The sequence below is a fragment of the Lacerta agilis genome, chromosome 8 (assembly GCF_009819535.1).
Source record: "Lacerta agilis isolate rLacAgi1 chromosome 8, rLacAgi1.pri, whole genome shotgun sequence".
Taxonomy (NCBI): domain Eukaryota; kingdom Metazoa; phylum Chordata; class Lepidosauria; order Squamata; family Lacertidae; genus Lacerta; species Lacerta agilis.
The window spans coordinates 68,791,582-68,807,297 of NC_046319.1; the positions used below are offsets into that span (position 1 = coordinate 68,791,582).

Sequence of the window (15,716 nt, forward strand, 5' to 3'; positions counted from 1 at the left end):
TGGGCCTTAATTCAGCCTGAGGGCCACCATATCCCCGTTTGGGCAGCCTTCCAATGATCACATGTCACATGGGACCGAAGATAAACATGGACACAATTTTTTTGTACCATAGACTCGTTTCATACACTTCTTTTTGTCCTCCCTCCAGGCTGGTAAGAGGCATTGTCCGAGTTGAAGGACATATTCCAGCCAGGCAAAAGCACACAAGGTGGATGTGAGGAAAGGCCAGTGAGGGGGGGGGTGGCCTTGGGGGAGCAGGTGGCCTGGGAATTGTCCCATGGGCCAAAGAGAGAGAGAGGACCCTCATTGCTGCCTTAAATCAGAATAATCTGCGCATAGCCTAAGACCACCCATTTCAGGAAAAACACCAGAATTTTATTATATGTCTCTTTTTAAAAAACAAAACAAAACAAAACCTAATACAGGTGTGAGGGCCCAAAAAAAACATTGAAAGATCCAGTGTGTTACATCAATTGAGAGAGGAGTCAGGTATGGCTGGCATGTTAGTGGGAGCAGTCATTATCGTCACTCAGCATTCACTGGTTTCTCCTACAGGGGAGAGAGAGATAAGAGGGAGAACTAGATTGCACAGCATATTTAAGATACCTTCTCATGCCAAAACACCCTTGCCTTTGGCACTTGAGATACATATATTTTGAGACCTCCTCTAGCTCAGACCGTAAATTGCTTCAGTGTGTTTTTAATGTACAATGGTACCTTGGTTCTCAAACACCTTGGTACTCAAACAACTTAGAACCCAAACACTGCAAACCCAGAAGTAAGTGTTCTGGTTTGCAAACGTTTTTCAGCAGCCAAATGTGCTCTGTTTTGAGTATTATGCTTCTGATTTGAGTGTTACGCTAAGGTCTGTCTGTTTTTGCTACTTATTTTGCGTTTTTGTTTTGCCGCTCTTTTTTTGTGACCGTGTGGAACCTAGTTTAGCTACTGACAGAATGATTGTGTGACTGCAGTACATTGTTTATTGCTTTCGTTTTATGGATCAATGGTCTCACAGTAAAATTCATGTTAAATTGCTGTTTTAGGGGTTGTTTTTAAAAGTCTGGAACAGATTAATCCATTTTGCATTACTTTCTATTGGGAAAGTGTGCCTTGGTTTTGGAACGCTTTGGTTTTGGAACGGACTTCCGGAACAGATTAAGTTTGAGAACCAAGGTACCACTGTAGTATTTTACATTGTTGTGACCTGCTCTGGAACCGTATAGCGATGGCCGGGTAATTATTTCCATGGCCGTTGCAAATGTACTTCGGGTTTTCCTTCAGGGCAAAGATCTGATGGCATCTTTAGCAAGCCAAAAAAAGCCTCCTGCTCAGGCAACGCTGCAGGCCAAGTCAACTCTGCAGCTGCCACCAGAGGGCAAAATAGTTAAATGTACCCCTCTGCTCTCCCACCATCTCCCTCACAATACTCTCCTTGCAGGGTGGATTCCAACAAGGGGCAGGACACAGCACTTTTTAAAACCAGCAACACAGGATTGGGATTCTTTGCGTGACAGTTCTGGAGGTAATGGCCACGTGGTATTTCATGTCCAGATGGCGCAAGCATTTGCATGGTTCTCTTTTCTGTTGCAAAATCTATTCCTGCTTAGAAATTTCATTTGGGACCCCTGTCCTCCATTGGCCTGGTGCATGCGATGGAGGCCACTCAGGCTTCCAGGCTGAAGTTGCAGCAGCTTCACATTCCACCCACGATCCGCTTCAAGAAATGCTAATCCTTGCAGTCCCCAGCAGGGGTGAATAACGGCATTTTCAGTAGACTCCCCCCCCCCAATCGCTTCTCCATCCCCAAAGGAGCACTTACCTGCAAGCGGGAGCTTTTGCATGGTGTGGACACTACAAAGGAAGAGGACAAGTTAATAAGGTTGAAGCCACAGACAATCATCCACATTCCTCCTTCCAGTTTTAAGATCGCTGGAATAGGACTTTACTGTCTCCAGAATCATACCCCTTCAAATTTTCTGCCTATTAATTTGCCACCCACAGTGGCTGCCATCTCCTTCCTGCCACCCTACGACCTATAGGAGCAATTTCATCATACCTGTTTCTCCTCTTAGGTTTGCATTTGCACTTTCCACCTGGGAAGAGAGAATGAAAAACAGCCTAAGGATTTGGCAAATTAGCCATCAGCAGCTGCTGACAAAATGCAGGTGTCTTGCATAAGGTTTGCACGGGGAAGTGAGACCTGCCTCGGCCCTCTGGCATCTCAGGGAGCAGGGGTGGGCAGGGAAGACCACGGCCTGAGATATTTGGAGAGCTGCAGCCACAGAGACTCTAGGCTAGCCTTCCCCAACTGGCTGCCTTTTGGATTTTTTCGACTACAACTTCCATCAGCCACAGCCAGTATGGGGCAGGGGGAGCTGTAGACCAGTGCTCCCAGTTACAGAAAGCTGCCATAAGTTACAGAGGCCAACGGGTGATCTGATATATGGTATCTCTGTGTGATGGAGCCGGCTCAAAATGGGACATGCTGTGTTCCCCTTCCCAAAACAGTGCCCCTCCTTTCCAAGTTCAGGTTCCCAGTAGGCAAGGCTGATCAAGTTATTCCACAACTGCTTCTCCTGGTAGTAAAAATACGACAATAATAAATTAAGTAACTATCCATTTTTGCTGCTCTGTTTGAAGAGCAAAAATCACTCTGCCAGCGAATGATGGTTTGTATCCAATGTAGTGCTTACTTAAAGTCACTTAAAAGGTGCGTAGTACTTGTTCCGCTACAGAAATGCTTTGTGCCAGCGCAACTATGCTGCACAAGAAAATGAAACAGCAGGTTGCTGGTAACGTCGTTGCACTATAGATTGTGCAATCCATGGCACTGGATCCCTCTGTTGCTCAATGTTGGAACTCACCCTTGTGATAGCAAGCAGAGAATACTGGACCCATGCCATTCTCAGTAAGTAAATACAAAAATAGTAGACGTATTGAGTTGTATCCATTATTAGTCATGCTCACAGCTGACACACTGGAATTAAAGGACACGGTTAACTTGGGTACATTCATTTCAATGGGTCTACTCAGATTTTAACTTAGTTGGGTATGACCCATTATCTGTCAAAAAAAAAAAAAAAATCAAGTTGCGGCGGCAAGGGTACTTGGACAGTGAGTGATAAGGTTCTCTCTAAAGCCGAGCCCAAACTGAAGCAGCATGCCTATTTCATTTTCTAAAATGATTTTACTGTTGCTGTTACTATGGGTGTAGAACCACAGTGGCATCCATTCTGTCTGAACAGCAGCACTGAAAATATATGCGAATGAACATCAATCAATCGCTTCAATCAATCAATCAACATAAATCAATCAATCAATCAATCAATCGCTTCATACTGCCACCCCGGACTCCTTTTGGAGGAAGGCTGGGATATACATTCAATGAATAATAATTAAATAATAATTCATTGCCGTTGTGATCTGCCTTGAGATCTGCATGAAGGACAGTGTAATTTTTTTAATTTTTTTTTGCAAATGAATAAAATACTGCAGTGTGGCAGCACCTATGATTGCATGCTCCTCCACACAGAACAGACCTCTTATGACAGAAATGTTCTAAGCCTAGCTTTCTATAGAATGTGCCAGTTTTCTGCATGGAAGGATAATTGATGGTGCTCACACATCTCTGCACTGCAGTGGTATATAGCCCAAACACAGATTTAGCACCTTAGTGAGAGCTAAGCCAAACTGTATTAAGCAATTGCCAATAGCCTCTAAACCAACTCTTCCTCCCTCCCACCCCACAAATTTCTGCATTCACTTACTCAGCAGGATAACAATTCCCAGAAAACAGAGTACGCCAGCAACGATCAAACCGCCAACACGCAGCGAGTGCCAGTCTGCAGGAGGAAAGAGGAGAGGTTTGGTCTTGTCTAGGATACCTGCCTCTTCATTATCCCCCAGTAATCTAGAAACCTCTTTCCCACCCACTCAATATCCACCAAGCGGGGGAAGAGGGATGTTCTGGTGATTTTTATTTTTATTAGGGGAGTTATGGAAGAGTCGTCTTATAGGGGCGACCAGGAGTTGCAGGGGATAAATACAGAACAGGACTAAGGGTTTCAAGGAGCTGGGGTGGATCTGTTCCATTGTACAATTAGCACTCTTGCACACAAGACAGATGAAACATGGCACTTCCTTCCTATTGTAAACAAGTACACTATCTGTTTATGTACAATTGCTCTTGGCCAGAAGATTCAGGATGGATTATACGGTGTTGCCAAGAATGACTCAAACTTACCGTAATAAAAGGGGCTGTTTGGATCTGAAGAGAGAGGAAGAAAGAAGTTAGAACATCCTGTCCTTAGGATTCACACCTCAAAACAGCCCTCTTATAAGAACCCAGGTGTGTTGCTAACTGTTCTTTGAACATGAAGATCTCAGCGTCCGTGTTGGTTCATATGGAGAGAGATGGTCCTTGAGGTATTGTGGTCCTGAGCTGTTTAAGGCCCACCATGCCAATTGGTGTTGGAAGCCCAACATTTGAAAGACTACAGTTTCTCCATCCTTGTTAAGGAGCCCCTTTGCCACATCTATAGCAATATACACAAAAAGCCCCAAAACAAGTGGTGTACCAGAAGCTACTCACCAGTAGGATCATTGGCCCCCAGGACAGGGAATGCTACGGAAGAAAATGAAAAGAGTTATTGTAATTTGATAGCATAACTACAGCTCCCCAGCTTTCAGTTCCCTACTCACAGCTGCCCTTTGCAGGGCAGAAGCATAACATGGTTAGGTTGCAGGAGGGCATTCCACCCACAGCTCTCATTGGCCCTGAATAGCATTAAGATACAGGCACCCACGTCAGTGCCAGCTTCACAGGGCTGGGGAAGGGAAGTGAGCAGAAGATGAGAGGACAATTCTGAGAACTTTACCAGTCAAGAGAAGCAGCAGGATCTCCATGGTGGTGGGTTTCATATTGGTGTGTAGGGATAAGCAGAGCTTTGTGGGGAAAGAAGATGGAGAGAATTCATTTAGTTTTCTAGTTTTTCCAATATTTATACCCTGCCTCCCCACCCCAATGCCTTCTCTCCCCCCCCAAACCAAGGCAGCGTACATGTACTTCCTTTCCAAGCAGTCTCCCATCCAGGAACAGACCCAACCCAGACCTGCTTAGCTTCAGCAAGAGTGGTGGCCTCACATGTCTTCAGGCCATACCCTGGGACCAGAATGGAACCGTATATATATGCCATTCACAAGGACATTTGTTCCATTCGTGCCCCACTTCTCCCAGAGGCTGAGGTGGCAAATGGATTAAGCTTCCCTGCAAACATCTCTCAGCCCTCTCCCTACCTTTAAGAATGTAAGAAGGCCAAAGGCCCATCTAGTTCAGCATCCTGTTCTCACAATATAATAATTATTATTATTTATACCCCGCCCATCTGGCTGGGTTTCCCCAGCCACTCTGGGCGGCTCCCAACAGAAACACAATAAAACATCAAACATTAAAAACTTCCCTAAACAATGGCCAAACTGATGCCTACGAAAAGCTTGAAAGCTGGACTTGAACCCAAATGACCATGGATGTAGCCGAGGGGGTGGGGCGGGGGACCATTGCCCCCCCAATCTACAAAAAATTGAAAAGCATTTAAAGTACTCAATTAACTGAGGCTCTGTGCCACCCCAGCAGAAGCTTTAGGGGGCAATTCCCCCCCCCCAAAAAAAGCTCAACAAAATTTTTGCCCCAAAATCCTCACTATGTCCCTGACAGTTACAGGTGGGTAGCCGTGTTGGTCTGCCATAGTCAAAACAAAATCGAAAATTCTTTCTAGTAGCACCTTAGAGACCAACTGAGTTTGTTCCTGGTATGAGCTTTCGTGTGCATGCACACTTCTTCAGATACACTGAAACAGAAGTCACCAGATCCTTAAATATAGTGGGGGAGTGGGGAGGGGTATTACTCAGAAGGGTGGTGGGAATGGGTGATAGGCTGATAAGTGTGGAAAACCAGTTGACGACTCTAAACGGCTGCAATTAGTCTTGCAGGGAAAGGCAAGGGGTGAGATGGCTAAAGATATAGCCAGGCCCTACGTTACAGCCGCATCTGTTCCAACTCTACAGACAGAGACTCTCACCTAAGAGATCTACAGCAAACCTTTTTAGAACTAAAATATCCACCTGATGAAGTTAAACAACAGATCGACAGAGCCAGACTGATACCCAGAGAAAACTTGCTGCAAGACAGACCCCAAAAAGAAAATAACAGAACACCACTAGTCATCACATACAGCTCCCAAGTTAAAACAGTACAACGCATCATCAGAGATCTACAACCTCTCCTAGACAATGACAGTTCTCTTTCTCAAGCTCTGGGAGGAAGACCCTTCATCGCATACAAACAGCCACCCAATCTCAAACAGCTCCTCACCCACAATAATACAAAAACAGGACTCAACATGGACACTGGTACCAGAGCCTGCAATAACCCCGGATGCCAACTTTGCTGCCACATAAACCCGGATAACACCATTACTGGTCCCAACAACATCAAACACACCATCTCAGGACTATTTAATTGCTCATCTTCCAACATTGTGTATGCAATCAAATGCCAACAGTGCCCTTCAGCTCTCTATATTGGACAAACAGGCCAAACCCTACGCCAAAGGATAAATGGACATAAATCTGATATCAGGAATCACAAGACAGAGAAACCAGTAGGAGAACACTTCAATCTCCCAGGACATTCTATAAAAGATCTCAAAGTAGCTGTCTTAATACAAAGAAATTTCAGAAATAGACTGGAAAGAGAAGTGGCTGAATTGCAACTAATCACCAAACTTAAAACCATGGAGAAACCTGGTTTGAACAAAGACATTGGATTCTTATCTCATTATACATAACAAAGCCATCTTTAGCCATCTCACCCCTTGCCTTTCCCTGCAAGACTAATTGCAGCCGTTTAGAGTCGTCAACTGGTTTTCCACACTTATCAGCCTATCACCCATTCCCACCACCCTTCTGAGTAATACCCCTCCCCACTCCCCCACTATATTTAAGGATCTGGTGACTTCTGTTTCAGTGTATCTGAAGAAGTGTGCATGCACACGAAAGCTCATACCAGGAACAAACTCAGTTGGTCTCTAAGGTGCTACTAGAAAGTATGTCCCTGACAGTGGAGATGCAACAGCCCTATCCTCTGTGATAATGTACCTACTCCCAAATTCTTAGCAGATTCCATTGCTAGGTTGGCTAGCAACACAACCTTCTTTAGCTCAGTGATATAGCATATGCTTTGCATTCAAGACCAGGCAGTAGGTGATGGGGAAATCCTTTTGCCCAAGACTCTAGAGAGCAGCTGCCAACCAGAGTCGCAAAGAGATGGTGTATTTTACACCAAAACCATCTCTACTTAAAAAAAACAACACAACATGTTCAAGACAAAACTGAAAGAGAGTGAAGCGCAACAAGCAAGACCGGTCTGTACTTGGGTGGCATTCAGAACTCTACAGGGTTACCCAAGCCAATCAGAAAACAAAATTAGGACAGAACATTCCAGACCGAACATACATTCTTAGCATTCCTTTAGCCCTCCAGGGTGCCCAGAAGGGCCAAAAACCTGATGCTAGAGATAGAGATAAGTAAATAGAAAGTGTTTTCCAGTTAAAAGTTACTCTGATGTTTATGGATCAACAGGGCAGTCAAGCAAGCTACAGCACCAGAAGCTTAGGGACAGGAAGAAAGATATTGTCTTAAAGAGACAGAACTGTGAAAAGCAGGTGCAAGTTGGGAGAACAGGGTGATGGTTACAGGGTTAGGGATCATTTAATTAGACGGCTGCTAGTCCTCAGTGGCATTTACACCGCCACTCACAGTGCGTGGCAGGGGGAGCAGAGTAAAGCAAATACATAAGGGATGGCACTTTACTGAGAAATATTTACAAATTCTTTTGGAAACAGTGAACTGAAGTCAAGTGTGTGATTAGTTCCAGCCTCTTCGTAGCAAACTGTTTCAGCAAAGCCCAAATCCAGTGTTTCGCAGAAGTAAAAAGGTGCTGCTTCTACAGTTGATTTCAGAATGCCAAGTACCAAATGTTCAAGGCCTTGGGCTGCTATGTTTCTGTTATTAGTACCTGTCTGGCGACAGCTTCTATTAGAAGGAAGAGAGACAGTGAGTCACCTGGATCAGGTAAACCCATTCTGGCTGGCCTGGGAAATAACAGGCTGTGATTGGCTGGAGGTTCTAGTCAGTGAAGAATGGGCAAGTTAACTGTCAGTTGGGAAAAAGAACACCAACTGCTAAGGCTGATGAGGGGTGGGAAAGCTGAGGGAGAAGTGGATAGCTGATGCCTTAATATTAAGCTGTTGCCGGTGAAGAACAGAAGGCGGCAGCTGGTGGCTGTGTTGGGCTGAGGCGCAGCCTTGAGAAAAGGTCTGGCCAGAAGATTACGCAACTGCGTTTTAAGAAACAGCTAAACTGTGTCCATGCAGGCAGAAGTACAACCGGAAAGGCTTTGGGGTCAGAGGAAGATTGTCCCTAGTAGGGCTGGGCAATATCTGGTTTTCAACATCATGATATATCACCAGCTAAACATCGCAATACACTGATATACAGTCATACCTCAGCTCCCGAACACCTTAGAAGTCGAACGTTCTGACTCCCGAATGATCAAAAACCAGAAGTGAGTGTTCTGGTTTTCGAACGTTCTTTTGGGAGCCAAACATCCGAAGGGGCTTCCGTTGCTTCTGATTGGCTGCAGGAGCTTCCAGCTGCCAATCAGAAGCCGTGCTTTGGTTTCCGAATGTTTCGGAAGTCGGAAAGACTTCCAGAACGGATTCTGTTCAACTTCCAGGGTACAACTGTATCATGATACCAAAATAAGAATGGAGCTATGCAGAGCCACCGGCTGGCTTCATGGCTTTTCCCACATCATGATTTTTGCATCGCACACACATATACAAGTCTTGATTTGCAATATATTGCCAGGTCAAAAATTCCAAAACAAATATCACGATGTGGACTTCAAACCGGTTTTGGACAATATATTGATATCAATATATGACATCATATATTGATATTGATACTCCTATCATCTATAGCTACCAGGACCAGTGGTCAGGGATGATGAGAACTGCAGTCCAAAAACAGCTGGAGACCCTGAATCTACTCCATCAAGAGGCACAAGCTACTCCCAGCAGTGTCAGGACTGGAGTCAGATGCAGGTCAGCACGAAAGGCGCAAGGCTCTCTGTTGGCAGTGAAGTTAACTCTTGATTCAAGGAAAAGGCATAGAACTCGGCAACACTTCCCAGTAGGGCTTGCCTCTATAAAGCAGTTTGAAGGTCCCTGCCTTCCATCCCTTCCAAGGTTCTTGGAGGAGTTTCCCAAGCAGTCTCAAACTGTGTCTGCCCACCTCTGTTCTCTCTTCCAGTCTCCTCATTATCCTGGAGACAAGTGGGTGGAGGAGCTTATCACAGCAGGAGATGGAGACTCCAGGGATTCTTGTCTGCTTTAGCCTGCTCCCTGCCACAGGTTCCTCCTGCTCGCTGAAACTTCTTGTCTCTTCAGTATCCAGCACCTCCTCCCCATCGTCCCCCTCTGACCTCTCCTCAGTGTCCCACCACCACCCCCTGGGCTCTGAGCCTCCTTCCTCAGGGACCTCCCTTGGGGAGTCCCCCGGCTGGTGCCTCCTGCTACTCTTCATTGAGGAAGGGTCAAATGTTGAAGACAAGTGCACCCGTAGAGATCCATCCATCAATATGGCCCAGGAAAGCCCCCAGGAACCTGAGAAACTGAGTTGAAAAAAGCAACTCTGGGGAGAATGTTGGAGCTGGACTGGGCAAAGGAGGGAAAACACTTTACCCAGACCACAGAGGCAGAAGGAGCTATGCACTTATTGTGGAATGGCTGCAAAGAGTAGTCAAGGGCCTTTCACGTAAATTCTACAGATTCAGAAGCCACTGAACAGCGGTAACGAACGCAATGCCCTCCAGTTACTGTTGAACTACAATTCTCATTAGCCCCGGGCATATGTTGGCTGGGACTGATGGGAGTTCAGTCCAGCAGCAATTGGAAGGCACTAGGTTGACTACCCCTGCCTTAGAACATATAAGCACTAACTACTCAGTACCTACCTTGTGCCAGTGGGAAACAGATTAGAGCCGTCACAAATGTGATGCAGGGAACAAATCTCAGAAACAAATAGTTTATTAATGGACGGCTCAGGACGGAGAGCAATATTGCAAGGAATGCTGGATGTTGCTGCACCTCCTGCGTCCAAATTCATTGGGTGCCAAGGCAATAATCTGATTGGCAAGTCACAGAACAATGTCTTCCTTGGAAATCTCCAGTTACTAACTCATTATGACAGCATTATGAAAGGCAAACAAGTTTAGGCAAGTTCAAGGAATCTGCTCCGTTCAGAGCCAGGGCTCATTATAGGACTTCTAGCCCCAAATTTAAGCACATTTTTTTTAAGGCTCAGGATTTAATCAGAAGCATCGTTTTAAAAGGTGTGGGGCTTGCAGAAAAGTTCATTGTTAGTACTGCAACAGAAATTCACTGCCACAGAACATCGCAATGGTCAGTAGAATACTTTTAAAAGGGATGAGACAAATTAATGAGCGTTCATGCAGTTTGGGTAATTTAAAACCAGCATTCCTCATCCTGGTGCCCTCCAATGTTTTGGACTACAACTCCCTTCATCCCTGCCCATTAAGCCATGCTGGCTGGCGCTCATGGGAGCTTTAGTCCAACAACATCGAGAGAACACAATGTTGCAGCTGCTTAGGAAAGGCTGGTCAATAATGACTGACAATAGAGCTCCAGAGTTCATAAAAGTCTTTCACAGTCCTGCCTGGAGATTCCAAGGATTGAACCTGGGACCTTTCTCATGCAAGGGATGTGTTCTGCCCCTGAGCTACATTTGTAGTATTTACATAGGCTGCCCTAAAACAAAGTTTGCAGTTATGAAGTGGTAACTTAAAATCCAATAATAAAAGTATATAAACACACCATAAAAAACAGCAACAGAGCGCAAAACTGCTTAAAGCTTACAAGAGATTTTAAAAGCCTGGGAAATAAAAAGGTCTCCGCTTTACTGGGGCCAAGATAACAAAGAGTATGCAACTACCTGCACACACAGAACTGTTGCATCAACCACAGAAGCAGTTCTTATTGCCTCTGAAGATGCAGCAGACTTTATTTGAAATGAAGTTGCACCAGGATTGAATGAAAGACCAAAAGCATGTCCCAAGACACACAGAGCTCTGAAGCAGAAAACTCCAAATCCTGTTTTCAAATGCGAGTCAACAACATGCATGAAAACACCCCAATTCCCCATCCTTGGCAGAACCCGTCATCCCAAAGATGATGCCTTTAAAAATAATAAGCAGAATTAGGAACAGCTCTTCAACAACACCAGTGAATCTGCAGGCACCTTTCAATTTCAAGAGACCATCCGTTGTTTCAGACCACAGAGATGAGTGACCCTATGGAACACAGCACGCCAGGCACTCCTGTCTTCCACTGCCTCCCACGGTTTGGTCAAATTCATGTTGGTTGCTTCAAGAACACTGTCCAACCATCTTGTCCTCTGTCATCCCCTTCTCCTTGTGTCCTCAATCTTTCCCAGCATCAGGGTCTTTTCCAGGGAGTCTTCTCTTCTCATGAGGTGGCCAAAGTATTGGAGCCTCAGCTTCAGGATCTGTCCTTCCAGTGAGCACTCAGGGCTGATTTCCTTCAGAATGGATAGGTTTGATCTCCTTGCAGTCCATGGGACTCTCAAGAGTCTCCTCCAGCACCTTAATTCAAAAGTATCAATTCTTTGGCTATCAGCCTTCTTTATGGTCCAGCTCACACTTCCATACATCACTACTGGGAAAACCATAGCTTTAACTATACGGACCTTTGTCGACAAGGTGGTGTCTCTGCTTTTTAAGATGCTGTCTAGGTTTGTCATTGTTTTTCTCCCAAGAAGCAGGCGTCTTCTAATTTCGTGACTGCTGTCACCATCTGCAGTGATCATGGAACCCAAGAAAGTGAAATCTCTCACTGCCTCCATTTCTTCCCCTTCTATTTGCCAGGAGGTGATGGGACCAGTGGCCATGATCTTAGTGTGTTTTTTTTTTTATGTTGAGCTTCAGACCATATTTTGTGCTCTCTTCTTTCACCCTCATTAAGAGGTTCTTTAATTCCTCCTCACTTTCTGCCATCAAAGAAAACCTTTAAAACCCAGGGATGCTTAAATCGCTGCAAACTGCAGGCCTTAATTCAGGGATGGGGACCCTGTGGCCCTCCAGATGTTGCTGAACTACAACTCTCATCACCCTCTAGTCCTTCACTTATCATGCTCTGTTGCTATCCCCAGCCTTGTTTTAACAATGAGCCCGCAAGTCTCAAAAGCTTGCACACAACCTTGTGACATTTGGGGAGGGGGTTGATAAAAGTGTTACCTTACTGTGGCTTAGGGATTAAGCCTCTTCTGTAATTTAAATGGCTGTTTTGCAGATTTTTTTAAAAAATCAAAAGGAATTTCCTTCCTAATTTTGCAAATCACGGTTTTGCATAATTCCATTTTGCATATGGAATGCATGAGTATTTCAAGAATAGGCATGCAAACACATTTTCTTTGCTAAATTAACATATCCAGGCAGAAGGTGATGAGTCCTGCAAGTGTGCCCAGTGAAGGGTTATTTCGAGACCTAAACTGAGAAGTCTTGTCCCTGCTACCCTCTGAGAAACACTGCTGCCATTACCTGCAAGAAACAGTGCCTGTCTAGGAGCTCCACCTAATCTAGAGGGGCAGCTATATAGTTGCTAACATTAGTTCCTGAAACCTACCCCCAGCTCCTTGGGAACTGACTAGTCTTGCTCTTTCAACTATCGGCAGCAGTGAAGCAATTATTTGCATTGCGACAAAGGAATTAGATTCAACTGGTGTACGTGCAGTGCAGGAATCTTGAATGAATTGGGGATTCACAAAACACACTGAAGAAGTACTGTGTAAATGGGACCAAAGTCTCAAAGTCTGAAGATCCTCTGCCAGACTCTCTCTCTCTCTCTGTATGTGTGTGTGTGTGTGACCCATGCATATCTATAATGCAAAGCTCTTGTGTTTCTATAAAAACATGAATTTTTTTTGTCACTCACGATGTTCTGGAGTTGTTTTGTGGAGCTGTATATAATTCAGTTTCAGAACCGGTTCAAATTTGAACTGCAGATGCATATTCCATGTGAGAAGAAGAAGTGGACAGTTGCCTTTCAATTTCAGCTCCTTTCTGAATCCGTCTTTGCCAGCTGAGTCTAAACTCCCCAGCAGGCTTCTCATTGTCAGTGATGTCACAGACACTATCCAATAGGTGCTTCCTGACACCCAGGCAGCCACATTCCAAAGAGGAGCACATCACAATGGCCCACCATCCGAGAATGGAGGCACATTTCCCAAGCAACCTGTTGCAGTCAAGGAGTCCCACTTCAGCCTAACATTTTCAGCATCAAGTGGAATGAAGCTATTTTAAGTGGCAGCCAACAACAGGCATATTTGCACCACTGAGATGTAGAGATGGAGACACCCCAGTGGGGCCTTCACTTCAGCTCTGAAGTTGAAGCGGCACATTACTTCTGCCTCTTTTTGTCCCCACAATTATAACAGCTTCCAAACGAAACTGCTTCCCTCTAGGAAGAGGCCTAGATCCCTCACAAGTGATTTGAAACCACACCAGATGTTGCTTCCATATCAAGATCAGTTCCAATGGGAAGGTCACATCCCAGCTTTGCTCACAGCAGCCACTCCAAAATGATGCCCCTTTCCTACCATAATTAAGAAGCGGCCACAAAAGTGCCAATCTATGTCAAATGGATCGGGCAAATAAAATAAAAGAAAATGTCTGCACAACAAAGGCAACAGGTTATCCACAAGAAGGTCGGGGTGGCATTGACTGGAACCAGTCCCTTCCACGGCCTCCCATAAAGGGCCAGAATTGTGCTCATCCAAAATCCAGGGCAATGCTGGGTTTCCCCCCCTTAGAAATACAATGCAGGCCAAATACACTATTTTTGTATAAGCCCATCTGAAAAAAAGGGCCAGCATGGAGCAGCTGGTCTCTGGTGAAGCACAGAAAGCTACCATACTTTTAACGTGCATCATGATTGATGTTTTTGTTTTGCTTCGTGAGTTAAAGCAGCTCTCGAAGAAGCGCTCCCTGCTTGCTTTTTTTTTTTTTTTTTTTTGCAGAGAGAGAGATACTGTACAAAGAACACGCTTATTCGGGTCTTACAGAGCTGCCAGGACCTGGTCAGATGAACTGCTCTTTTCGCTGAACAATTCCCAGGCGGCCCTAATTTCAGAGGAAAACTTTCAGCTTGCCAGCTCTGCTCAGAAACAGCCGCGCGCACACGCAAGAAGCGCACGATGCTCTTTTCTCTACCTTGGTAAAAAGAGAGCAAAGTGCAAGCTTGGGCAGCCGCGCCCAAGCCGGGGATTGCAAGAGGGCCCCACCGTGGGCAACGAAACCTTCCCCTCCGCCAGGAGGCCGGGTCCCGATCCTGCTCCCCCACCCACCACACACCTCTTCTTTCCAAAGGGCCCCTCTACTCACCCCGTCTGCGGAAAGGCCAAATGCAGGCGAGCCAACCCGACCCGGAAAAAGCCGAGGCGGGGAGGGGCCGCTCCTTTGCCTGACTAAACAGACCTGAGCGCAGACCACACCCAAGGCAGGTGAGGAGGAGGAGGAACAGGTTTGGCTGCCGCGGGGAAGGGAAGGGCCGCCTTGGCCCCCTCGCCTTTCCTCTGCAAGGGAACAGACAACCCGGAGCTTCCAGCCTCCTGCCAGCTTGGAGAGGCGCCTCGACCCTTCCCTTTCCTTGTAGGAAACGAGGCAGGGCCGCTCGGTTTCCCTTCACAACTCACCCCCTCAAATAGGGGTCCTCCTCTGGCTTGAGACAACCATGCCTTTCATAGCAGCGTTTGTGTATCTCGCAGGGGTGAGGAACCTGTGGCCTTCTAGCTAGGACGGACATCATCCCTGGCCAGTGGGCAACTCCACCTGGAGGGCTGCAAGTCTTCCTCCACTTCCCCACAAGTATGCTGTTCTGAATAATGACGGAGACTGCTGCATCTGTTGGATTTCTGTCTGCCACACAGGTGTTCACAGCTGCCTGACGTACTCCTTTTTCTCTTTTGCTGGTAGGTCTTCTGACCTTTTGTCCTAACAACCATTATTGGGCTTCAATGTCCATCAGCCCTAGTCAGCATGGCCAATGAGCAGGGGTTGATGGGAGTTGTAGTCCAGCAAGTTCCCCATCCCAGCTATTCATTATCTCAGCAAATGTAAGATTTGAATTTGGAGCTCCCTGGCGCACAGCTCAGTCTTTTCAGCCATTTTCACTAGATAGACTCTCTTTGGTTGAGTAGGGCCACTTTCTGCCTAGTGTTGGGAGTGATGGAGAAGCTGCATCTGCTGTTTTTCTGCCTGTTGTTGTGGCCTACCAGGGGAAATTGCTGCATTAGTTTTTTTTTTTGGGGGGGGGGTGTTGAACACCAGGAACCCAATGCAGTTTAGATCCCCAAATCAACCTCTTCCAGCTGAAATGACTTTATTGGGAGTAACTGCGATTGTTTCCCAAGGCACATCTTTTAAGTGAACATTGCTTAGGGTTACAACAGTGCACCTCAGTTAGTGCTCAGATTGCAGGGAGCGGGCAGCAGTCTTGGCTGTGTTTATAGAAGGCTGGAGGCAGCAGGGTTGTGTAATATTTGATTTAACACATCCACAT

The 15,716-nt window shown here is 45.9% G+C and overlaps 1 protein-coding gene across 6 annotated transcripts; it reads right to left on the reverse strand.

Annotated features, from left to right (window-relative positions):
* Positions 1–353: 353 nt before the first annotated feature.
* LOC117051582 (FXYD domain-containing ion transport regulator 3-like) lies at positions 354–14,897 on the reverse strand. Of its 6 annotated transcripts, none has more exons than XM_033158115.1 (8): positions 8,075–8,157; positions 4,878–4,944; positions 4,592–4,624; positions 4,244–4,267; positions 3,768–3,842; positions 2,057–2,093; positions 1,820–1,851; positions 354–549 (listed from the first exon to the last, which is right to left on the reverse strand). In XM_033158115.1, exons 1-8 carry the CDS (start codon positions 8,138–8,140, stop codon positions 530–532), a joined length of 354 nt encoding a protein of 117 aa, XP_033014006.1. In that variant the 5' UTR covers positions 8,141–8,157; the 3' UTR covers positions 354–529. The 6 variants fall into 6 exon arrangements, with proteins under 6 accessions (XP_033014006.1, XP_033014009.1, XP_033014011.1 ...); XM_033158118.1 differs by lacking the exon at positions 8,075–8,157 and adding an exon at positions 14,851–14,897 and having other exon boundaries at positions 439–549; XM_033158120.1 differs by lacking the exon at positions 8,075–8,157 and adding an exon at positions 14,540–14,749 and having other exon boundaries at positions 439–549.
* Positions 14,898–15,716: the final 819 nt, after the last annotated feature.